General features: G+C 30.0%; 12 protein-coding genes across 12 annotated transcripts, besides 1 other annotated feature; 6 read left to right on the top strand and 6 right to left on the bottom strand. All coding sequences in view use genetic code 12, as the record gives it.

Annotated features, from left to right (window-relative positions):
* Positions 1 to 129: 129 nt before the first annotated feature.
* Positions 130 to 1,386, bottom strand: CAALFM_C401430CA (uncharacterized protein; the record flags this gene model as incomplete). The annotated part of the gene is made up of 1 exon (XM_717621.2): positions 130 to 1,386. The coding sequence occupies one exon, from the start codon at positions 1,384 to 1,386 to the stop codon at positions 130 to 132; it is 1,257 nt and encodes a 418-aa protein (XP_722714.1).
* Positions 1,387 to 1,692: 306 nt separating this feature from the next.
* Positions 1,693 to 3,048, top strand: NMT1 (glycylpeptide N-tetradecanoyltransferase; the record flags this gene model as incomplete). The annotated part of the gene is made up of 1 exon (XM_717620.2): positions 1,693 to 3,048. The coding sequence occupies one exon, from the start codon at positions 1,693 to 1,695 to the stop codon at positions 3,046 to 3,048; it is 1,356 nt and encodes a 451-aa protein (XP_722713.1).
* A 331-nt stretch (positions 3,049 to 3,379) lies between these two features.
* Positions 3,380 to 5,221, top strand: PWP1 (rRNA-processing protein; the record flags this gene model as incomplete). The annotated part of the gene is made up of 1 exon (XM_717619.2): positions 3,380 to 5,221. One exon carries the CDS (start codon positions 3,380 to 3,382, stop codon positions 5,219 to 5,221), a length of 1,842 nt encoding a protein of 613 aa, XP_722712.2.
* Positions 5,222 to 5,310: 89 nt separating this feature from the next.
* On the bottom strand, positions 5,311 to 5,985 carry CAALFM_C401460CA (uncharacterized protein; the record flags this gene model as incomplete). The annotated part of the gene is made up of 1 exon (XM_717618.1): positions 5,311 to 5,985. One exon carries the CDS (start codon positions 5,983 to 5,985, stop codon positions 5,311 to 5,313), a length of 675 nt encoding a protein of 224 aa, XP_722711.1.
* Positions 5,986 to 6,300: 315 nt separating this feature from the next.
* CAALFM_C401470WA (SCF ubiquitin ligase complex subunit) lies at positions 6,301 to 7,662 on the top strand (the record flags this gene model as incomplete). The annotated part of the gene is made up of 1 exon (XM_717617.2): positions 6,301 to 7,662. One exon carries the CDS (start codon positions 6,301 to 6,303, stop codon positions 7,660 to 7,662), a length of 1,362 nt encoding a protein of 453 aa, XP_722710.2.
* Positions 7,663 to 8,057: 395 nt separating this feature from the next.
* Positions 8,058 to 10,682, top strand: NIP1 (translation initiation factor eIF3 subunit c; the record flags this gene model as incomplete). Its single annotated transcript, XM_717614.2, has 1 exon — positions 8,058 to 10,682. The coding sequence occupies one exon, from the start codon at positions 8,058 to 8,060 to the stop codon at positions 10,680 to 10,682; it is 2,625 nt and encodes an 874-aa protein (XP_722707.2).
* Positions 10,683 to 11,083: 401 nt separating this feature from the next.
* Positions 11,084 to 12,271, top strand: CAALFM_C401500WA (uncharacterized protein; the record flags this gene model as incomplete). The annotated part of the gene is made up of 1 exon (XM_717613.2): positions 11,084 to 12,271. The coding sequence occupies one exon, from the start codon at positions 11,084 to 11,086 to the stop codon at positions 12,269 to 12,271; it is 1,188 nt and encodes a 395-aa protein (XP_722706.2).
* A 354-nt stretch (positions 12,272 to 12,625) lies between these two features.
* On the top strand, positions 12,626 to 13,432 carry CAALFM_C401510WA (oxidoreductase; the record flags this gene model as incomplete). The annotated part of the gene is made up of 1 exon (XM_717612.2): positions 12,626 to 13,432. One exon carries the CDS (start codon positions 12,626 to 12,628, stop codon positions 13,430 to 13,432), a length of 807 nt encoding a protein of 268 aa, XP_722705.1.
* Positions 13,433 to 13,800: 368 nt separating this feature from the next.
* Positions 13,801 to 14,319, bottom strand: RPL20B (60S ribosomal protein eL20; the record flags this gene model as incomplete). Its single annotated transcript, XM_717611.1, has 1 exon — positions 13,801 to 14,319. One exon carries the CDS (start codon positions 14,317 to 14,319, stop codon positions 13,801 to 13,803), a length of 519 nt encoding a protein of 172 aa, XP_722704.1.
* A 948-nt stretch (positions 14,320 to 15,267) lies between these two features.
* ERG251 (Erg251p) lies at positions 15,268 to 16,233 on the bottom strand (the record flags this gene model as incomplete). The annotated part of the gene is made up of 1 exon (XM_717610.1): positions 15,268 to 16,233. The coding sequence occupies one exon, from the start codon at positions 16,231 to 16,233 to the stop codon at positions 15,268 to 15,270; it is 966 nt and encodes a 321-aa protein (XP_722703.1).
* Positions 16,234 to 17,428: 1,195 nt separating this feature from the next.
* Positions 17,429 to 17,761: a long terminal repeat ((sampi-4b) Long terminal repeat (LTR); about 324 bp long, 9 copies per genome).
* A 509-nt stretch (positions 17,762 to 18,270) lies between these two features.
* CPA1 (carbamoyl-phosphate synthase (glutamine-hydrolyzing)) lies at positions 18,271 to 19,563 on the bottom strand (the record flags this gene model as incomplete). Its single annotated transcript, XM_717609.2, has 1 exon — positions 18,271 to 19,563. One exon carries the CDS (start codon positions 19,561 to 19,563, stop codon positions 18,271 to 18,273), a length of 1,293 nt encoding a protein of 430 aa, XP_722702.1.
* A 316-nt stretch (positions 19,564 to 19,879) lies between these two features.
* Positions 19,880 to 22,777, bottom strand: CAALFM_C401560CA (ubiquitin-ubiquitin ligase; the record flags this gene model as incomplete). Its single annotated transcript, XM_717608.2, has 1 exon — positions 19,880 to 22,777. The coding sequence occupies one exon, from the start codon at positions 22,775 to 22,777 to the stop codon at positions 19,880 to 19,882; it is 2,898 nt and encodes a 965-aa protein (XP_722701.2).
* Positions 22,778 to 23,000: the final 223 nt, after the last annotated feature.

Here is a 23,000-nt window from a genome sequence, read left to right on the forward strand (position 1 = left end):
CAAATAATATCATCAATCAAATTGAACAGGGTTATACGAAATCTTTTTCGGTGTATATTTCAATAATCGATTGAGAAACCTATGTATTTTTTTTACAAATATATTTATTAACATTTACCTTAACTTAACTTAACCTAACAAATCATCTAGAAAATCTAAATCTTTAGCATCATTTTGATTTTGTTTTTTATTAACCTTATCAAAACTCAATTTGGATTGATGTTGTTCATTTTTAAAAGTTTCGTCTTTATCATTGATGGTTAATTTATTTATAAATGTATCAAAATTGTCATCTTGTTGTTTTACATTTGATTCAACTTTATCGACATCATCTTTCCCATCCGATGATATCCCCAATAATAAATCAAGATCATTATCTAAAGTTGTCGTGGCTTTACTATTATCATTCTGTAAAATCTTGTTATTCAAATAAGCCAATTGATCAACATCATTATTATCAAAATTATTAATTTCCAATATTTTCCCCAATTTATTCAGTTTGTTTACATTATCATCATTATTGTTAAATTTATTTTTGATTTGTCGATAAAAATTCTCTTGTTCAATCAATTTTTGTCTATCTATATCTTTTTGCTTTTCATCATTAGTTAATATTTGAATATTTGATTTCTTGATATTTTTGGATTTATCAGTAGTATTGATTTTATCAATAAGTGAAGATTCACCAATGATAAATCCATCTAATTTCTCAATAGGGATATTATTAAGATTGTTTCTAGTTAGTAATTCCTTTTGTTTCTTTTCATATATACTATTATAATCATCAACATTTCGATTCAATTCTTGATAACTTGAAAGTCCATATTCTTCTAAGAAATTATCGGATATTTTATTATGTAGTAGTTTTCGTTTATTCTTTTTCGGTTTAATATCAAGATTATTAATGAATTCTTCCAAATCAAATTTTGAATCTGCACCATTGATATTAGGTTTTAATTCTTTTAGTTTATTTGTATCATCTGATCCAAGATATATACCATCAAGTTCGTCCTCAATCGTATTTTCTATTGATTCTTTTCCTTCTTTTTCTTTTTCTTTTTCTTCTTCTTCATTATCTTTATCTAGATTTGCTAATATTTGCAGTTTTATCTTTTTCTTTTGTTCAATAGTCAATTCATCATTCTCTGATAATTGAGGATAAAAATGATTGATTAAAGCATCATCAATATCAGAATCCCATTCATCATCAGAATCTTCAAGCGTTACTCCAGTTGTGTGATTATCAATTGGCTTCTTCTTTGAACTCCATTTTGTTGAAGGAGTAGTATTAGCATTATCTTTTTCAGTTTTTGTTGGAAGAATGTTATGTTTTTTCAAATATTTATATTTTGCTTTCTTATCCCATTTTGAATTTTTTAATACCATCTTTGTTTATTAGGAAGTGATAATTATAATTGACATTAATCAACTGTTAGTTATTCATTGGCATAAATCAAATCAATTCAATTCAWTTCAATTCAATTCATTTAAATTCAATTAAATTCAATTAAGCAATGCGTTTGGTTTGGTAGTCCACGCATTTTTTGTTGTTGAGAGAAAGAAATCAAAAAAAAATTTTTTATAGCCAACTACTCCATAAATTCATTATTTACTTTTAAAGTCTTTTTATTCAAATTCCAATTCTTCTTTTCTTGTAAAAACAATCAACGATCAAGTATAGGTTATTAGAATATGTCGGGAGATAACACAGGGAATAAATCCAATTCAGCACCTTCAAAATCAATTGAAGAATTGTTGAAATTATTGGCTATGGGACAAGAATTATCCCCGGCTCAACAAAAGGAAATGAAAGATTATAAATTTTGGAAGACTCAACCTGTACCATCATTAAGTGAAACCGTCACTGAAGAAGGTCCTATTGATAAATTGAAAACTCCAGAAGATGTTCCTAATGATCCATTACCATTGATCAGTGATTTTGAATGGAGTACTTTAGATATTGACGATAATTTACAATTGGATGAATTATATAAATTATTATATGATAATTATGTTGAAGATATTGATGCCACATTTAGATTCAAATATAGTCATGAATTTTTCCAATGGGCTTTGAAACCACCGGGATGGAGAAAAGATTGGCATGTTGGGGTTAGAGTGAAATCAACTGGGAAATTAGTAGCTTTTATAGCTGCTACTCCGGTCACTTTTAAATTAAATAAATCAAATAAAGTGATTGATTCAGTGGAAATCAACTTTTTATGTATTCACAAAAAATTAAGAAATAAGAGATTAGCCCCCGTATTAATCAAAGAAATCACTCGTAGGGTTAATAAACAAAACATTTGGCAAGCATTATATACTGGTGGATCGATTTTACCTACACCATTGACAACTTGTCGTTATCAACATCGCCCAATCAATTGGTCGAAATTGCATGATGTGGGGTTCAGTCATTTACCTCCAAATCAAACTAAAAGCAGTATGGTGGCAAGTTATACATTACCTAATAATCCTAAATTGAAAGGTTTACGTCCAATGACTGGGAAAGATGTTTCCACCGTATTATCTTTATTGTATAAATATCAAGAACGATTTGATATTGTACAACTTTTTACCGAAGAAGAATTTAAACATTGGATGTTGGGTCATGATGAAAATTCAGATTCTAATGTGGTTAAAAGTTATGTAGTTGAAGATGAAAATGGGGTTATTACCGATTATTTTTCATATTATTTGTTACCATTCACAGTATTAGACAATGCTCAACATGATGAATTAGGAATTGCTTATTTGTTTTATTATGCCAGTGATTCCTTTGAAAAACCAAATTATAAAAAGAGATTAAATGAATTAATCACTGATGCATTAATTACCAGTAAAAAATTTGGAGTTGATGTTTTCAATTGTTTAACTTGTCAAGATAATACTTATTTCTTAAAAGATTGTAAATTTGGTAGTGGTGATGGTTTTTTAAATTATTATCTTTTTAATTATAGAACATTCCCTATGGATGGAGGAATTGATAAAAAGACAAAAGAAGTTGTCGAAGATCAAACAAGTGGTATAGGTGTAGTTTTATTATAATTAGAGTGAAACTTTTATATATATATATATATATATAATATAAAGCATTCCATGTTTTGGTTATGATTGCTAGTAKAAGTATAAGTATAAGTATAAGTATAAGTATAAGTATAAGTATAAGTAGAGTGGTTGTTGTTCATTTATTGATCATCTCTGTCTTCACTTAAATTCTTTGTCAATCTTTTGGTAAAGAATTTTTTTTTTTTTTTGTTTTTTTGTTTTTCAATCTCATCCCATTTTTTTTTTATTTTTTTTTGAAAAATAATTTCTATAATTCAAACCTACTCCCTTATTCCCTTCAATAATAGTAATAAATAAATAAATAGAAATAATGATTTCTTCAAGTACTTGGGTTCCAAGGGGTTTTGCTGCAGAATTCCCAGAGAAATATGAATTAGATGATGAAGAAATGGAAAGAATCAATGCCATGGCCAATTTAGAACTTAATGATGCCAAAGAACAATTAGCAGAAGCAGAAGGTGAAGAAGAAACAGAAGACAATGATTCGGGGAATGCCCCAAAAACATCTAAATTAGTTGAACAAATTGAAATAGATGATGATTTAAAAGAATATGATTTAGAAAATTATGATAATGATGAAGACCAGGATGATGGAAATAATTTAGGAAATACTAAAATCTCCATGTTCCCAGGTTTATCCAATACTGATGCTAAATTATTACAAGATGAAAGTGGAGAAGGTGATAAATATTTATCTTTACCAACTGAACTAGATGAACAAGAAGAAAAGAAAGAAAATCAAATTTATCCAACTGATAATTTAGTTTTAGCTACTAGAACTGAAGATGATATATCTTGGTTGGATATTTATATTTATGATGATGGTGCTGGTGCTCCAATTGGTGCTGAAGAAGAAGAAGAAGATAAACTAGACATTGATGTTGCCAATGGTATGATTAGAGAATCAAATTTGTATGTACACCATGATATCATGTTACCTGCTTTCCCATTATGTGTTGAATGGATTAATTATAAACCAGGTCAAGAATCATCAAATATTGGTAATTTTGCTGCTATTGGTACTTTTGACCCTCAAATTGAAGTTTGGAATTTAGATTTTGTTGATAAAGCATTCCCTGATGTTATTTTGGGTGAACCAAATAAAAATTCATTCATAGCTAAAAAGAATAAAAAATCCAAAAAAAAGAAAAAGGGTGGTCAACATATTACTACTCATCATGTCGATGCAGTTTTATCCTTGTCACATAATAAAATCCATAGATCAATATTGGCATCGACATCTGCTGATAAAACTGTGAAATTATGGGATTTGAACAGTGCTACTGCTGTTTGTTCGTTTGATAAAATTCATCATAATAAAACTGTTTCATCTTCTCAATGGCATTCACAAGAAGCATCTATTTTATTGACAGGTGGGTATGATTCTACTGCTGCTGTCACTGATGTAAGAATATCTGCATCTGAAAGTTCATCATCATCAGATTCTTCTAAACATTATTCCGTGGTTGCAGGAGAAGAAGTTGAAAATGTTAGATGGGATCTTTCTAAACCAGAATTATTTTATGCCGGTACTGATAATGGTAATGTATACAGTTTTGATATCAGACAGGATTCTAAGCCATTATGGACTTTACATGCTCATGATGCCGGAATTTCTTCATTGGACGTTAATAATTATGTTCCAGGTATGTTGATTACTAGTGCCATGGGTGAAAAAGTAGTCAAACTTTGGAAATGCCCTTCATCGTCTGATGAAAATAACACCACCAAAAAACAAGGTCCTTCCATGGTTTTGTCGAGAGATTTTGGTGTTGGTAACGTGTTAACCACAAGTTATGCTCCTGATATTGAAGTTGCTGGTAATGTAGTCATTGGTGGTATAACAGGAGGATTGAAAATGTGGGATGCATTCAGTAATAGCTCAGTTAGAAATGGGTTTAGAGAAGAATTAATAGTATTACAAAATAATGCTAGACAAGAAGCAAAGAAAAATGGACGTGCTTCCCGAATTGCTAGAAAATATAACAGCAATAGTAATAAAGAAGAAATCATGACTGTTGAAGCCGGTGGTTTGAAAGATGAATCGGATTCTGATAGTGATGAAGGTGAAGATGTACCTATAGAAATGCAAGAAAAAGAAGAAGAAGATGATGATGATGATGAAGGCATGTCAGATGATGATGAAAATTAAATTAAACAGTATTTTTCGTATTTCGCTACTTAATACACACAAGTATATATAGAAATAGAAGAGGTTAACATTGTTCTCTGGCACTTTTTTTATAATTTACTCTCAAATAATTTGACCAAATCGTCTTCAGAACTACCGCTTGAAACAGAATCATCTACAATCCCATCAATACTGACAGTAGGTGTAACATGAACACCAACTCCTCTGAGATATTTGGTAAAATATTTGACATCTGCAGTAGCCCCATTCCCAGCGTTACTTGGAACTTCACTTGGTTTAATAATCAATTCGGTCAATATTTTCTCTTTAGAAACTTTCAATTCCAAACCAGATGTGACAACATTATAAATTTGTTCATAAATTTGATTTCTTGTCAATTCAATATTTGCTGTATCATAAAATTTCTCTTTATTTTCAAATAATTTTTCAGAAAAATCCCAAAAGGCTTTAATTGAATCAATATCACCATCAACTTCTGTCTCTTTTTCACGAAGTAATTTGGCATAAGCTAAGGCGAATTCAGTTAATAAATTAGAATTGGTATGCCAAGGTTGAATAACATTGACGAAAACAAATTGAAATCTACCAGGATGGGTTTTTTCTAAATTGGGGATAACAGTATTGTATAATTTCAAAAATAATTTGGCACTAAATGGACAATTATAATCCAAATATAAATTGATAATATGAGGGGCAGTTTTAGCTCCAGATAATGCTTTGGCCGATAAATAATAATGAGTAGCAGAATATTTTGGAGATATCATTTGGTTTCAAAATATGTTGTTTTGATAATTTGATTGAAAGATGATTGATTGATGATATAGAAAGAGAAGATGTAAAGAAGAAGCAATTTGTAAAAAACTTTTAAGGAAAGCCACAGTGTATAATATATAAACCCAAACCCAATCTCTTTCCTTTTGGTTGATGATTCTTTTGTCCTTAGATTGAAAAAAAAAAAAAAAATCATTTAGCATTCAACACTAACAAATTCCAATCTCAATGATAAATCTACAATTATCATTCTATTATTCAACAATATTTAAGAACCCCAATTGTGATTGGAAATTAGTTACGATAATATGAGTTCTGTAAATAACGCAGATATATCCATCATGCTGAATCCGACAACATCAGACAGTCTTTCCTCATTAGATCAACAAGCAATTTCATTGTTTGAACAAGCAATCAAAAAAGAATCTCAAGGACTTATGTCTGATGCTGTTGATTTATACAGAAAATCATTTAAAATAAATGAACAAGTAGATAAACTTTATCGATCAATTCATTTACCGAATGCTTTACATAAATTACAAAATGAAAGAGGTAAAAATTATATCACTAAAGTAGATGAACATAAAGTTGCAAAAATCAATGTTGATAAATTACTTGATAGTTTTAGACATGTTGAAGCAGTTGCCCCTGATCTTTTAAATGGAGAATTGAGTGGGTTTGAAGGTGAAATGACTATAAAATTTGCCAATATGAATATAAACCATCATCATCATCATCATCATCATCATGACATGGTGGCAGCGGCGGTAGTATCACCACTAGTTCATCTACCTAACGATATTTGGACATACATTTTAGAAATACTTATTCATTGTTCCCCAGAATCATGGTTTAAAATGTCTACAACATGCAAGAAATTTGCATATTTAGGGTTCGGACAATCTACAATATGGCGTGAAATATGTCAACTTATTTATCCTTATCAGAAATATGAAGAGAATCAATTTTATTTACAAAACCCAACTTTGACCAGCTCAATAGATGACTCGGATCTACCAATACCACTTAATCAATTACAAATATTACCACAATATAATGATTCTTGGAAATTTATGCTTCATAATAGACCTTTCATCAAATTTTTAGGATGTTATATATCGGTAGTTAATTATTATAGTGAAGGGGGTAAAGCTGAATTTTCCAATGCATGGTCAAACCCAGTAAAAACAATTACATATTATAGATATTTAAGATTTTATCGTGATGGGACAGTTGTTAAAGTTTTATCAGTACTACCACCAGATCAAGTTGTCCCCTATCTACTGAAACATAATAAGGTATTACCGAGTTCAATATCTGAATTGGGCAAGCCAATATTTTTACATGATGAAAATAAGGAAAGTCACAAGATATATTTGGGTAAATGGACAATTTCTTCAACTGGGGAAATTCATATCATTATTGAAAATGGATCAGTGTCATATTTAACATTTCATTACTGGTTTCAAATAAAATCTTTGGGTCATATCAATAAACATGCAAAACTTACATGGGTTAGATACAATTCAGTTAGAAAACCAACACAAACTATAACTGCTGATGGTGAAGAGACAATTGATGATAGAGTAGGTGAAATAATGGAATTTTCTATTAGAAATGAAAAAGCCTTTAAATTTCTGAGAGTTAAAAGTTATACCCACACCAATTGAATTGTTATTATTATTATTATTATTATTATTATTGTAAAAATTATAATTTATAGATTCTTTATAATTAAAACAAGTATAATATCCAAAGGGAAACTTATGGAACTTATTTAAACAATTGTATTCCTGTGGTATCATTGCTACCACCACCACCAACAACACCACCACCACCACAGTACGCGTTCCCCCCCCTTCCTCCTCCTGCCCCCCGAATCGCTTTATCTCAGACAGAGAAGCAAAGTCTTTTTTTTTATCCTTCTGCACACGACTTGATTCTTCATAGAAAAATTTTTTCACCATCGAAAAATTTTCTCTTAATAAAGATTTTTTTGATTTCAACAAAGTATATACTAACGACAACAACAATTAAAACAATTAAAACATTTCCTCCTTGAATTATGTCTCGTTTTTTTGTTTCAGGATACACTTCTGACTCTTCTTCTGAAGAGGAGGATTTATTGAGTACTTCTGAAGAAGAGTTATTATCTTCTTCTGATGAAGGAGAAGACAACGAATCAGATAGTTCATTTTTTGGTGAAGATGATGACGAATCAGAAGAATCTAGTTCTGATGATGAAGATGGTCGACCATCTGGTCCAGCATATTTTTTAAAGAAATCATTTTTAAAAGGAGCTGGAGGAGATGATTCTGACAGTGATAGTGATGATGAAGGTCGTAAAGTTGTTAAATCAGCTAAAGATAAATTATTAGATGATATGAAATCTTCAATTGAAATTATAAATTCCAACAAATATAATAACAATTGGAGTATAGTTTTAGGTGAATTTGATAAGTTTGGTAGATTTTTGATTAGATGTAATCAAACCAATTTGGGTACACCAAAATTTTATATTAAATTGTTGACTAGTTTAGATAACTCCATAACTGAAACTAGTAATAATGAAAGAGATGATAAAACATTAAAAGCTGATGAAGCCAGAGCTTTCAATACTTTGAGACAAAGAATTAAGAAACAAATAAGAGAATTCCAAGTTTATTATGATTTGTATAAGGAAAATCCAGAAGAATTTGATGAAAATGAAGATGAACCATTAGAATCTGTTCAAGCTGGTCTTAACGATAATGTTAAAAATGAAGCTGATAATTCTAATGTTGGTGCTCTTGCGTCAAACAGAGTATTGAGTCCTATTTTCCATACTTTGAAAACTATTTCCGAAAGTCGTGGTAAAAAGAATATTGATAAATTGGAACAAATTGCTACTTTGGAAAAATTATTAGAAGCAAATGTTTCTAAAAGTTCACCATTTGAATTGATTTCTATTTATCAAATGTTATTATCAGTTAGATTTGATGCTTCATCTAATCAAGCTTTTATGCCTTTGGAACAATGGCAAAAGAATGAACAAGATTTAGGTAAATTATTGGATTTGTTGGAAGCTAATGTTGATACTTATCAAGTTTCTGAATTGGGTTCAACTACTGATGATATTGATATTGAACCAGTTGCTAATGCCCAAGGTGTTAAAGTTATTTTCGGATCAATCACTTCTTCTATTGATAGATTGGACGATGAATTGACCAAATCTTTACAACATACTGACCCACATTCTACTGAATATGTTGAAAGATTGAAGGATGAAAGTACTATTTACAATTTGATTGTTAGAGGTCAAGCATATGTTGAATCCATAACTCCAGAAGATGTCAAGTATAAATCTGAACAATTGGCAAGAATTGTTTTGAGAAGATTGGAACACATTTATTATAAACCAAAACAATTGATTAAAGCTAATGAAGAAGAAGCTTGGCGTAATATTGAATACAATTCATCTATTGTCAGTAAAGGTTCTTCAGTTGATGAAGTTATTGATCAATTGACGGAATTTTTACAAAAGCAACAAAAAAACAAAACTTATGGGAAACATGCTATACTATTCTCCATTTATTATTATGCTGTCAATAGTCAATATGAAAAGGCTAAAGAATTATTTTTGAGATCTCAATTTTATAGTAACATCAATTCTGCTGAATCTTCTTTACAAGTTCAATATAATCGTGCTTTAGTTCAATTAGGTTTAAGTGCTTTTAGAGCAGGTAGTATTGAAGAATCTCATAAAATTTTGAATGAAATTGTCAATTCTCAAAGATCTAAAGAATTATTGGGTCAAGGTTTCAATTCTAAATTCCCCAATCAAGCTACTGTTTTGGAAAGACAAAAATTATTACCATTCCATCAACATATTAATTTGGAATTATTGGAATGTGTATTTATGACTTGTTCTTTATTAATTGAAATTCCAACTTTGGCTGCTATTGCTAATAATCATAAGGATTCAAAACGTAAAAATGCTTCATTGAAATCTTTCAAAAGTAAATTGGATTTCCATGATAGACAATTTTTCACTGGTCCACCAGAAAGTATTAAAGATCATATTGTTCATGCTTCCATTGCTTTACAAAAAGGTGATTGGTTAAAGAGTTACAATTTATTGTCATCTATCAAGATTTGGAAATTGTTTCCTGATAATGATAAATTATTGGCCATGATGAAAAATCAATTACAAATTGAAGGGTTAAGAACTTATATTTTCACTTATAAATCAGTTTTCAAGAAATTATCGATAGAAAAATTACAACAAATTTTTCAACTTTCAAAAGATGAAGTTGTTTCCATATTAGAAAAAATGATTACTACTGGAAATGTTAGTGGAGGAGAAATCATTGATAACAAGTTTATAAGTTTCACTTCAACTACTGAACCACAAAGATCTAAATTACAAGAATTGGCTATTGTGTTGAATGAAAAGATTCAATTATTAACTGAAAAGAATGAAAAAACACAATCTAATGGTTATGGTAAAAAACAACAAAACAAAGATCAACAAAATCAACAACAACAAAACCAAAACCAAAACCAACAACAACAACAAAACCAGCAACAACAACAACAACAACAATCATCTCAACAACAATCAAATAATATCTTGTCTGAAGAATCTGCTAATAAATTTAGATATGCCAATGTTAATTCTAATAATGATGAATTTCAAGCTACAGCTTAGATAATTTGAAAGTAAAAGATGAACAACTACAACAACAACAACAACAACAATAACAATAAAAAGCAAATATTTAACTGTATAGACATGTGTTTATTATTTTTTTCTTTATTAGGTTTCATGTTTCTTTGTATATTACTTGATTCAATTTTCATATAACTTGCATAGTTTAAAGGGGCGTTGATTACTAGATGGGATGGTGGTTTGTTATGGATTTGTTGTATGACCATGAAGAAAAAAAAAATAAAGAAATGTAAAAATTGGTAGCGTTTACTACTCATCGATATGAAAAGAATTTTTTTTTTTTTTTTTTAATCATTAAAGGAACAACAACAACAACTTTAAAATCAACTTTCCTTATCCCCCCCCCCCTTTTATTCCTAATCATAATCATCCTAATCATCATGCCAGAATCGACAAATACAATCATTAACAGTTCTGTCAAAAAAATCAAATTAAGTGCTCTTTGTGAATTATGTCATGGTAGAAAAGCGGTAATGAAAAGACCCAAGAATTTGATGAAATTATGTAAAGAATGTTTTTATAATATATTTGAAACTGAAATTCATAATACTATTATCTCGAATGATTTATTTTATCGTGGAGAAAAAATTGCTATTGGAGCATCAGGAGGTAAAGATTCTACAGTATTAGCATCTATTCTTAAAACATTAAATGAACGATATGATTATGGATTAAATTTAGTATTATTATCTATTGACGAAGGAATTAAAGGATATCGAGATGATTCATTAGCCACGGTGAAAAGAAATCAAAAACAATATGATATGCCATTAGAAATTGTATCATATAAAGATTTATATAATTGGTCGATGGATGAAATTGTTGCTTGTGCAGGGATAAGATCAAGTTGTACATATTGTGGAGTATTACGTCGTCAAGCTTTAGATCGAGGAGCCGAGAAATTGGGGATTAAACATGTTGTCACGGGACATAATGCTGATGATGTTGCTGAAACGGTATTGATGAATTTATTAAGAGGTGATGTGGCAAGATTAGAAAGTTCTACTAATATTATGACTACTTCAGCGGGATCTCCCATTAAACGATCAAAACCTTTCAAATACACTTATCAAAAGGAAATTGTATTGTATGCCCATTATAAGAAATTAGATTATTTTTCAACTGAATGTACTTATGCCCCAGAAGCATTTAGAGGTACAGCTAGAGAATTATTGAAATCTTTAGAAAGTATTCGTCCATCTTGTATTATGGATATCATATATAGTGGTGAACATTTAGTGCTAGCACCTAAAAAGCAAAAACGGAAAACCGTTGCCTATAAGAATAAAAATAAGAACAAGAAGAAATCAAACAGTGAACAAGAGGAACAAGAAAAACAAGAACAAGAAGTGAATCCTGATGGATCTATATCTTTGAATCGAAATGGAATTAAAAAAGATGGTAATACATGTGAAAAATGTGGTTATCTTTCATCAAATAAGATTTGTAAAGCATGTATGTTATTGAATGGATTGGAAATAAATCGAGCTAAAGTGACGATTGATAATAATTCTGCTATTGATGGTGCAGCAAAGCTTACTAAGAAATTAGAACAATTGAGTTTTTAAAAAAAAATAAAGGAATATATCTGTATATATATTTAATTGTTGTGTTAATGTATTTTGATTGATTGATTGATTGGTTGGTTGGTTGATGCCATAATCTGGGATAGATGGAGAGATTGCGCTTAAGTCCTTAGAGCAAATAGATTTGGAAATGTGAAACTGCGCTTACAAACAGTACACTACCTTTTTTTTTCCATTCATTCATTCATGGACTGGTCTCTCTAACTCTCTCACACTCTAATCTCCACTTTTAACGTTCAACAACATTATTTAATCTTGAACGGAATCGATCACTTATCAGGTTGTATATACTTTACTATTCTATATTATACTATACTATAAACCAACTTCATTATCATGTCATTTGGTAGAAAAGCTGCAGAAAGATTAGCCAATCGATCAATTCTTATCACTGGTGCCTCTTCAGGAATTGGTGAAGCATGTGCCAAAGTATTTGCTGAAGCATCAAATGGTCAAATTAAATTAATTTTAGGAGCAAGAAGAAAAGAACGATTAATTAAATTATCCGATACATTAATTAAACAATATCCTAATATTAAAATTCATCATGATTTCTTAGATGTTACTATTAAAGATTCAATTTCAAAATTTATTGCTGGAATTCCTACTGATTTTGAACCCGATGTATTAATCAATAATAGTGGTAAAGCTTTAGGTAAAGAACAAGTTGGAGAATTAAAAGATGAAGACATTACGGAAATGTTAGATACTAATGTTGTGGGAGTTATTCGTATGACTCAAGCCGTTTTACCATTATTGAAAAAGAAAAATTATGCTGATGTTGTTTTCATTGGTAGTATTGCTGGACGGGTTGCCTATAAAAATGGTGGTGGTTATTGTGCTTCAAAAGCTGCTGTTCGTAGTTTTGTCGATACATTTAGAAAAGAAACCATTGATACTGGTATTAGAGTAATTGAAGTTGATCCAGGTGCAGTTCTTACTGAATTTAGTGTTGTTCGTTATAAAGGTGATACTGAGGCTGCTGATGCTGTTTATACTGGTACAGAACCATTGACTCCAGAAGATGTTGCTGAAGTGGTTGTATTTGCTGCTTCAAGAAAACAAAATACCGTTATTGCTGATACTTTGATTTTCCCAAATCATCAAGCTTCTCCTGATCATGTTTATAGAAAACCCAACTAAATGAAATAGAGTGTTTAAGTTTGAGATTGTGTTTATTTTTATAACTTAGATATTAAAGAAAGTATTTTCTTGTAGTTTATCAAGGCTTTATTACCAATCTTTTGATATCTACAAGGTGTACAATGTAATATATTCTTTATGTTCTTTCTAAAGGTATATAAGAAATGATTAAAAACCTTATTAAATATACATTCTCTGTAATATATGTATATATTTCAACCCTTTATTTCTGTTTTTGCTTTGCTTTTGTTCTTTTTCGTTTTTTTTTATAGTAAATAGAACTTTTTAAAATGACAAAAATATAATTAATTTACAAATTTCCTATTCATATACAATTCTCAAACTAAAAGAAATCAATAGCATAACATTTAGTAGAAAGTGGTTGGAGCAGTAGCTTGGAACAATTTCTTAGATTTTTGGACTCTGTGTGGTAATGGGAATTTCAAATCTTTAGTCAAAAATTGTTTAACGTATTGTCTTTTAACATCATCAGTTTTTTCTAATTCAACAACTTTCAAAATATGGATACTTCTAAATCTAGCTCTGTGTCTAGCAGCTAAATCTTGGTACATGGTTTCAACAGCACCAACTCTAGTAACATCTCTGTATTCTTTGTACATGTTATGAATACCAGATCTGGATTCATATCTTAACCAAATACCAAAAGTTTTAACTTTAGTTGGTTTAGCTTCAGAAATAATGTTGACAGATACAATTTCACCAGAAGCTTTTTTAACTTTATGCAATTTTTGCAAGAAATACCAATATCTTGATTTGGCAACAACGGTGTTTGGAGCAAAAATTCTCATTCTGAACAACTTTGGTTCTGGAACGGATTCAGTTGGTAAATTACGACCAATAACTTGATATTCGTTTAATCTAGACATCTTTCTATAAATAATTGAAATTAAGTTAGTAAATCTTTTTATTCATTTCTTTTAAAGGACGAGCAATAAAATTTATGACAAGTTGACAAGGGGGTAGACATATTATGTCTCACAAACTTATAAGGGACTTGATGCTCTTCTGAATACTTTCATTCTATCTCTCCATCACTTCATTACTATTCATTGGTAATCCTAATAATAAAACGAATAATTAACTCTCCCATCCAATGACTTTAAAATCGAATTCAGTATTCCCAATCTCAATCTCAATGACATGTTATAAAAAAAACTCCTTAATAATTTTAAGATATCTCACCCTTTTTCTTTTTTCAAGCTTGTATCCCTTTGTTGTCATGCTCTTATTCTATTCTATTATAACGATGTTGAACATACTCTTCGGTTGTTGTTGAATACCTTCTAAACTGAAATTCTTAAGATTTTTTACAAAAATTTTTTTTTTTTTTTTCAATGGTGTATAGTCAAAAAAAGTTTGTTAGAGGTTAGTGAGTGTGTGTGTGTGTGTGTGTGTGAGAAGCTTCTCTCACTCTCTCTCTCACAATAGTCCCACGCACTCACTCACTGTCTATCACACACTGCTTAAGAAAAAAAAAAGAATTAATGCGACACACTTCCATACAAAAAACTGTTAACAAAACAATTTACACCTAATGATAAAAAAATTGTTCAGTATTTCCTGTACATAACACTTTAGTCACATGTTAGGGCTATAGCCCTAATTTCATTTTGCTGCAAAAAAAAGATGTCAGAGGTCATATGCCGCTGTGTATTGTATTGCTTGGTGTATTTCCTTGTTTGTATAGCTAAAAACTCTACATTCTTACTTGTATTTCTCTCTATATCTTTTATTCTTGCAAAAAAAAAAAAAAACCCTCATATATATATGTATATATATTTATTCATAATCTTTCTCTCTAAAAAAACATAAATCTATAAAGTTTTTTTATGTTTACTTTCAGCACTAGCTCGACTATTTCTTTCTCTTCTTTTTCTAGCATAAGTACCACATTCAGTTTGGAATAACCAATCCCAAAGGGTAAAAGAACTAGCATAATTACCAATGAAATAATGATGATGTTCATCATGATGAGCAGCACCAGCCCAAAGTGGGAAGAACTTGTTTAATGACCAAGGAAAATCATAACCAGAATGAGAATCAACGGCTTGGAATAATCTTAAAACAATCCAAGTTGTCAATGTAAATAAATGAAGTGGTGGCATATTAGTATAAACTGTGGCCAAATAAGCATATAAAATAGGGAACCCCACCGTCCCCACTCCTAAGGCCATGACTTCGACTGGATGAGCATATTCTGCTGCTAAACCAAATGGAGCAGCATATTTATGATGAACTTTATGAATATTTTTATAAAACCAACCTTGATGAAATAAACTATGGAATACAAAATGCCAAAAATCTTCACAAATGAAAAAAATGGCAATTTGTATAGCTTGAATTTTCCAATTGGGGAATGGAACATCATAAGTAATACCTAATTTAGCACATACTGGATGGAATAACCAAATAGGTAAAGCTTCAACAAGAAAATGTTGTTTTAAAACCGTTTTAAAACATTCCCATTGTTCTTGATTAGTAGGAATTTTTGTTGGTTGAATTTTATAACGATTAAACCAAGGAGTTTTATCAATAATAAACCATGGTAAACATCTACCAAAATACATTAATTCATGAGTAATGAAAAATAATAACCCTGTAGCTAAAATATCATTATTCATATAAATATAATATGAGGCCCATAATTTTTCAATATAAGTTAAACTATGATTAGTAATATCAACTTCTTTTAAAATTGATGAAAAACTTGTTGGATGATTATTTATCAAATTAGATAAACTTGAAGTATGATTAGTAGTTAATTGATGCAAAACTTCCATTTTTTATAAATTATGGGCTTGGTTGGTTAGAAAAACAAAACAAAAAAAAAAGAGGAACTACTACTAATTAATGAAAAATTATCTATATATATATATATGTATAAGAAATTGATCGTATAGATATTCTTGGGTGTTTTGTTTTTTTTCATTTTTTTTGAACGCCTAACATCTATGAAAAAGAAATGAGTGATCTGATGGCGTATAACAATAATAATTATTGAACTAGATAATAATAATAATAATAAAAATATGTCTCATGAAGAAGAAAATGCTGCGTCGATAAAGTACATCGTATGATTTATTTAATTTTAGTGATTGTTAATAATAATAGATCACCCGGGTTTTGTTTTCTATTTTTTCTCAATTTCTGTTTTGACCATTTTTACACGACCATAGATTTCTTATAGATTTGGTCGTTCCGCTGTAAGATTCAGTGTGAACGGTCGTTTATATGCATAATGATAATTATTACTGTTGTTGTTGTTGTTACCATCGTATAGCTCATTCTCTCTCTAGTTTTGGCTTAACTATCTTGATTCTTAAACTATTCAATACAGGTGTGTGTAAACGATAGAGATATATATTTATATATAAACGATATCAGTTGTTACTGTTGTTGTAGTTGTTATCGTCGTATTTGAATTTAAGGTACACCCTTCTTAACACCACAACTGGTCAGACCTAAAACTATGTATTTCTTGGTCAGACCCATAATTCTATCGTAAAACCGCCAACAACCGTTTACGTTTAAAAAAAAAAAAGAGGGAAATACGCCTCCTCTTCTGCAGATAATGGCTATTGATATTGATGACTCTAATCACAACTTCCTCTTTTGATTGGCTCATTTGATTTACTTAGTTTATTCGGATTTCTCTTGTCGCCTATTTTTAATCTATTTTAGGTTAATAATTACGATAAAAAATAAAAGGTTACTCAACTATGACGACGGAAATAACCAAAAATTCTATAAAATTGACGAGGTGTTTATTTGGAGTGTGTCCTTATAACTACTGAAGAGGAACTACGTATAATTGAATAGAATACAGAGAAGAGACCACTAAAAGGTCTACATATATATATGTAGTTAGTAGCGTGGGTCTGTGGGTGAGTGGGGGTGTATCCAGGTGTGGCTATTTGCACTTACACGACAATATTTCTTCTCTCTCTCATAAATTTGAAAACAACGCAACTATTATGTAATAAACACTGTATGAGGGTAGTGTATATTAACTATTTAGGTACAATTATGTAATCCAGATCCATTAGTTCTCTTTCCTAGCTCAATTCGAGGGGGATTCCAACTCATACTTATATTACGTTAATCCGATAACACCGAACCCACATTTGGTCTTCTCCACTTCTAGCTTATGGGAGGGGGGGGGGGGGGTAAGACAAAGATGGTTCTGGATTGGCTCAAGATCGTCAATGACCATCAGTCGGAGGTTTACTAGCTTATCCGATATCCCCGCTAAAGACAATAACATGAAGAATCACCTTCTATGCAGTCCTCAGCACTACAATCGTAACAATATATATTCTCCCTTCTTTCTCTTCCTCTTTGTTTTTTTGTCTCAATTAAAATTTTGTTGAAAAAGATACCGGGGCGTTTACTAAGCCAAATAGCATGACTATCCAATGGAAACTTCCGAATGAGGTGTGAATAGCTCGTTTTCAAATCAATCCGAAGGACTTAGTGTCTGACAGAATTGGAATTTCATTTTGAAATTACTTTCAAATCCATGATCGACGAGATCTGGTAACACGACTAACAGATTTATGATTTATATTATAATAGGAATGAAATTGAATATACTAAAATCAATTTGTATATTCTTTATTTTTTTTTTTTTGTATATTTAAAAGTAATATTATATGTTTTAAAGATAGTTTATAACAGTTTACAAATGTAGAATCAAATCAAATCAAATCAAATCAATTTCGTTGAAAATTCAGCGAAAATAAAAGTACTAACTTCTTGGTGTATCTATTTCATTCATTTCTATAAACTTTCTTAATTAAAATCTACTTGGATAATCTCTATTCAACTCTTTCTTTTGGTAAAATATCAACTAATAAACTATTTTCAACTGGTGGTAAATTCAATCCATTTGATTTTTTATAAACATTTATATTATCGAAAAACTTATCAAATAAAAATGATGTATCTAATGGACCACCTTTAGCTTCTGGATGAAATTGAGTTGAAAAAATTGGTTGATATTTATGAATCATACCTTCATTACTTAAATCATTCAAATTAGTGAAATAAGGTTGCCAATTTTCCGATAATGTATTAGCATCAACGGCATAACCATGATTTTGTGATGTAATATGACAATTCCCCGTGATCAAATCTATAGCTGGGATATTATGAGCTCTATTACCATATTTTAATTTTATAGTTTTAGCACCACTAGCTAATGCCAATAATTGATGACCTAAACAAATTCCGAAAATTGGTAAATCTTGATGATTAGTTATAATTTTCTTTAAATTGTTTACTGTAGTAGAACAATGAGTTGGATCACCAGGACCATTAGATATAAATATCCCATCGAATTTATTAGCAATTTTATCAATAGGATAATCATAAGGGAAAACTGTTAATGAAGCACCTCTTTCAACAAGACAACGCAAAATATTTTCTTTTGCTCCACAATCTAAAACAGCAATATGAATCCCTTTAGAATATTGAGGTGGACAAGCAATATGAAATGGTGCCTTGGTGGTTACTTTATGAACTAAATTAATGGCACCAGGGTCTTCAAATGCCGCATCTTCATCAGCATCATATTCTTCACCAATCGTAATTCTCCCCAATGATGAACCTTTATCTCTTAAATAACTCACCAATTGTCTTGTATCAACTCCAGTTATGGCAGCAACACCAGAACGTTTACACCATTGTTGTAAACTTTCTACTGCTGTCCAATGACTATATTCTAATGCGGCATCAGCAACAACTATACCAATACATTGAACTTTTGGTGATTCCATATATTTCAATAAATTAAATTGATCTTTAGCAGTGCTTGAAGGAACACCATAATTACCAATTAATGGTTGAGTAAAACATAAAATTTGTCCACGATATGATGGATCAGTCATACTTTCAGGATATCCTACTAATGAAGTGGTGAAAACAGCTTCACCACTGACATTTCTATTGGCACCAAATGAATAACCATTGAAAACAGGTCCATCTTTTATAGTTAATGTTGCTCTACCTAATTGTGAAGTAGTATTTGTAAACGCTTTGCTAGTGGTGGTGGTATTAGTAGCAGCAGCAGCAGCAGCAGTTGCTAAATATCTCTTAGTAGCAGAAAGCATTGGAAAAGGAAAGCTTTAGTAATTAGTCAATAAATATAAAAAGAACAAGTAAAAGAAGTAAAAGAAAGTGGGAAAAAATGGGGATAATTAAAAGAAAAATTTTTCGTTGATGATGAAGGAAAATGACTGGAAGGGCGGTTAATAGAAAATTTTTCTTTCAAAATTACCGCATTGGGATTTTTGAGGCTCATTTCTTACACAGTTGACTCATCTTAATAACAACAGCCTTTTTTGTTTTGTAATTTATACACTACACTTACACTTATATTAGCCCCTACCTTTTCATATTCACGTGCCATGGTTATTGATTCTTTATTTATCCTACTAATATTGGTACATCTAGTTTAACTATATTATCAGCAAATTCATTTTGATCATTATTAGTACCTTTATAACGTACCATAATCTGTAAACAATATAATCTACCAACAAGACAACTTTGGAAACTTGGTAATAAATTGACATTATTTTTATTTAATATAGTCAATGGAATAGTCAAATTTTTAGTATATCGGAAACTCTTACTATTGTTGTTGTTGTTGTTGTTGTTACTGTTGTTGCTAGTATTACTATTACTATTACTAGTACTAGTACTATTACTCAATTGTTCAACTTTCCAACTACCTTCACGATTCAATAAATTATTATCGGTCACGATTTGAAAATAATCCTTTATGGTATCTTTTTTCACACCTAAAGATTTAATTGATTTTAAATATAAAAATGCATCACGACTTAATGAAATTTTATTATCTTTAACAAATGAAATATAATTAGATACTTGATCTTTTAAAATTTGTAAATTATTTCTTGTTATTTCCACAGGATCCTTAATAATTTCATCTTGATTTTGTTCATTAGTATAAAAAAAATCATAACCAATTTCAAATGGAATTGGATAATCAGTACTATATGACCAAAATATAATATTAACATCAATGGATTGAATCTCAGGGGCACGAATATTATTGTTATCGGTAGTTATGAATTCAAGTTTTAAATTCACAGAATCAATTATATCTTCTTCATCTCGATTATAAATTTCATCCATATGACTTAAAACTGGTCGAAGTGATAATGAAGAAGAAGAAGTAGAAGATGATGTATTATTATTATTATTATTATTATTATTATTATTATTATTATCTAGATCTGAATCTTGTTGTTGTTGTTTTTGTTGTTGTTGTTGTTGAGTACCATTGTTATATTTCATTAATAATCTTGGTGATGCATAAGGAATGATTTTATCAGGTATTATAACTGATAATTTCAGTTCACCAATTTTAACTAATGATGATAAAATCATTTTTTTCTTTTTACCAAATATTTCTGTAGGTATTTTGTTGCTAATAATATTTTTTTCCAATTCACTTGAAAGTGGTTTAAAATGTTGTTCCAACCTAATATTATTGGTGGGAGGATGTTCTGTGTTATTGATGATTAAACTTTTATTTTTCACTTCTTGAGGACTTAATTCCATATGTAACAATTTTTCATCAATTTCTTTTTCAACATCAAGATTTTTCAATTTAATATCTTTCCAAGTAAGTTTATGTAAATACTGTTGCATAAATTTGCCACCAATTCCATTAACAGGATATCCACCAATTTGAAATCGTTTACAATATTGTACTTGCTCTTTTAAATCAGGAATAAATCGAAGGAAATACTGAGAACTTTTCGAAATGACATATTCTGCTGCTGCATTATTATTATTATCAGTATTATTAATTTCATCATGAGATATAGGTTCAGTAGAATTTAATCTATCAATGAATTTTGCTTCTATAGTATAAGAAATACTCAAATCATCAAAACTATAATCTTTAGTCAACATTGGTGTCCCTCTAACATTTAAAAATCCATATCCTAATGCTTTATTGAGTTGTATTGCTTCACCACGATTATAAAAACATGTTCGATCTATCCCCATTGATGGTGGTGGTAATAAATGGGGTAATAATGAATTTATACAAGCATTATCTAATAATCTATGAGGGAATTTAAAAGTGAAAAATTTCTTATACTTTATATTGGGTTGTAATAATCGATCAGTAGGTAAACCAATGACTGAACCATCCGAAGTATCATGAGAAAATGGTTCATATTGAATCCCAGCACTATTAGGAACTTGAACATATCCATAAGAAGCATTTAAATCATACATTTTTAAAAATTTCTTCATTAATATTTTCAGAAATTTATGCGTTAACCCCATGGCATGAGGATTTCTTTCCACAGATTTTATTGTTCCTTCTAAAGAAACAGTAAATAATCCAAATTCAATTGGTTCATGAGAATTATTAATCACAGTTATATAACCATTGACAAAATCTCCACTAGTATATTCTTTTAATCTTGTTTCTAAATCATTATTGACATTGGGTTGAGGGATTTGTTTTGTGACATAGATTTGTATATCTATGGGGGAATGAGGTAGTTTATGTAATTTATCAATATTATCTAATGGTGAATGACCATAGGTATCATCTTGAGTCACTTCAATATTTTGATTATGTACATTGGCATTAACACTTGATCCAACCGGCAGCAAAGTGTTATTAGTGTTATTATGGGGATCATTATTATGTTCTTCAAATAAATATTCATCATTATTCATTTCATCTCGTTCTTGAGCTAATCCATATTCATTTAATCTTTGAATAGCTTCATCTATAGTATGATCTCTTGAACTCGAAGGTGATAAAGTAGGTGCAGAACGAGCAGGAGGAGGAGGAAGAGGAGGAGGAGTCGGTGATGAATTTGTCACATCTCCATACCCTGGTGGTAAACTGGATAAATCTTCTTGAAATTGACGATCATCTCGTTTAAGTATACTTTGAAACATTTGAAATGATGGTAAAACATCGAAATATTCTGTTTGTGAATGACTAGAAACTGTAGAAAGTTCAGCTATGGGGGTTGTAGTAGTAGAAGAACCCCCCAATATATTTATTTGTCGTTGTTGTTCAGCTGATGGTTTATAAGGAACATTCTTTTTTTTAGTAGACGCTTTTGACGATCTTGCCTTAGAATTGGAATTGGAATTGGAAAGTGTGGGTACTCTTGATGCTGAAGAAACAGGGGTTAATGATATTGGAGATGATACTTGAGATATTGATTCATTATAAGATGGTGGGTTCTCTGAAGGGTTTCTTTTGAAAGCTTTATTAGATGATGACTCTTTTATGTTTGTTAAATTAGGTAAATGCATAATTTGATATAAACAAAGTAGAGAGTGTATTACTTAAGGGGGGGGGGAAACTCCACACTTTTATCTTTATCTTGAAATTTGAAAGAGTTTATAATTTCCTTTGAAAGAATTAATCGCATCTTCGAAAATCATTAAAACTCTAAAAAAAAAAAAATACAAAAACGACAATGGAATTGGAATTGGAAATATGACTCGCCTTCTCTCTCCCTTTGCAAATGTATCC

This window comes from Candida albicans, chromosome 4 (assembly GCF_000182965.3).
Source record: "Candida albicans SC5314 chromosome 4, complete sequence".
Taxonomy (NCBI): domain Eukaryota; kingdom Fungi; phylum Ascomycota; class Pichiomycetes; order Serinales; family Debaryomycetaceae; genus Candida; species Candida albicans.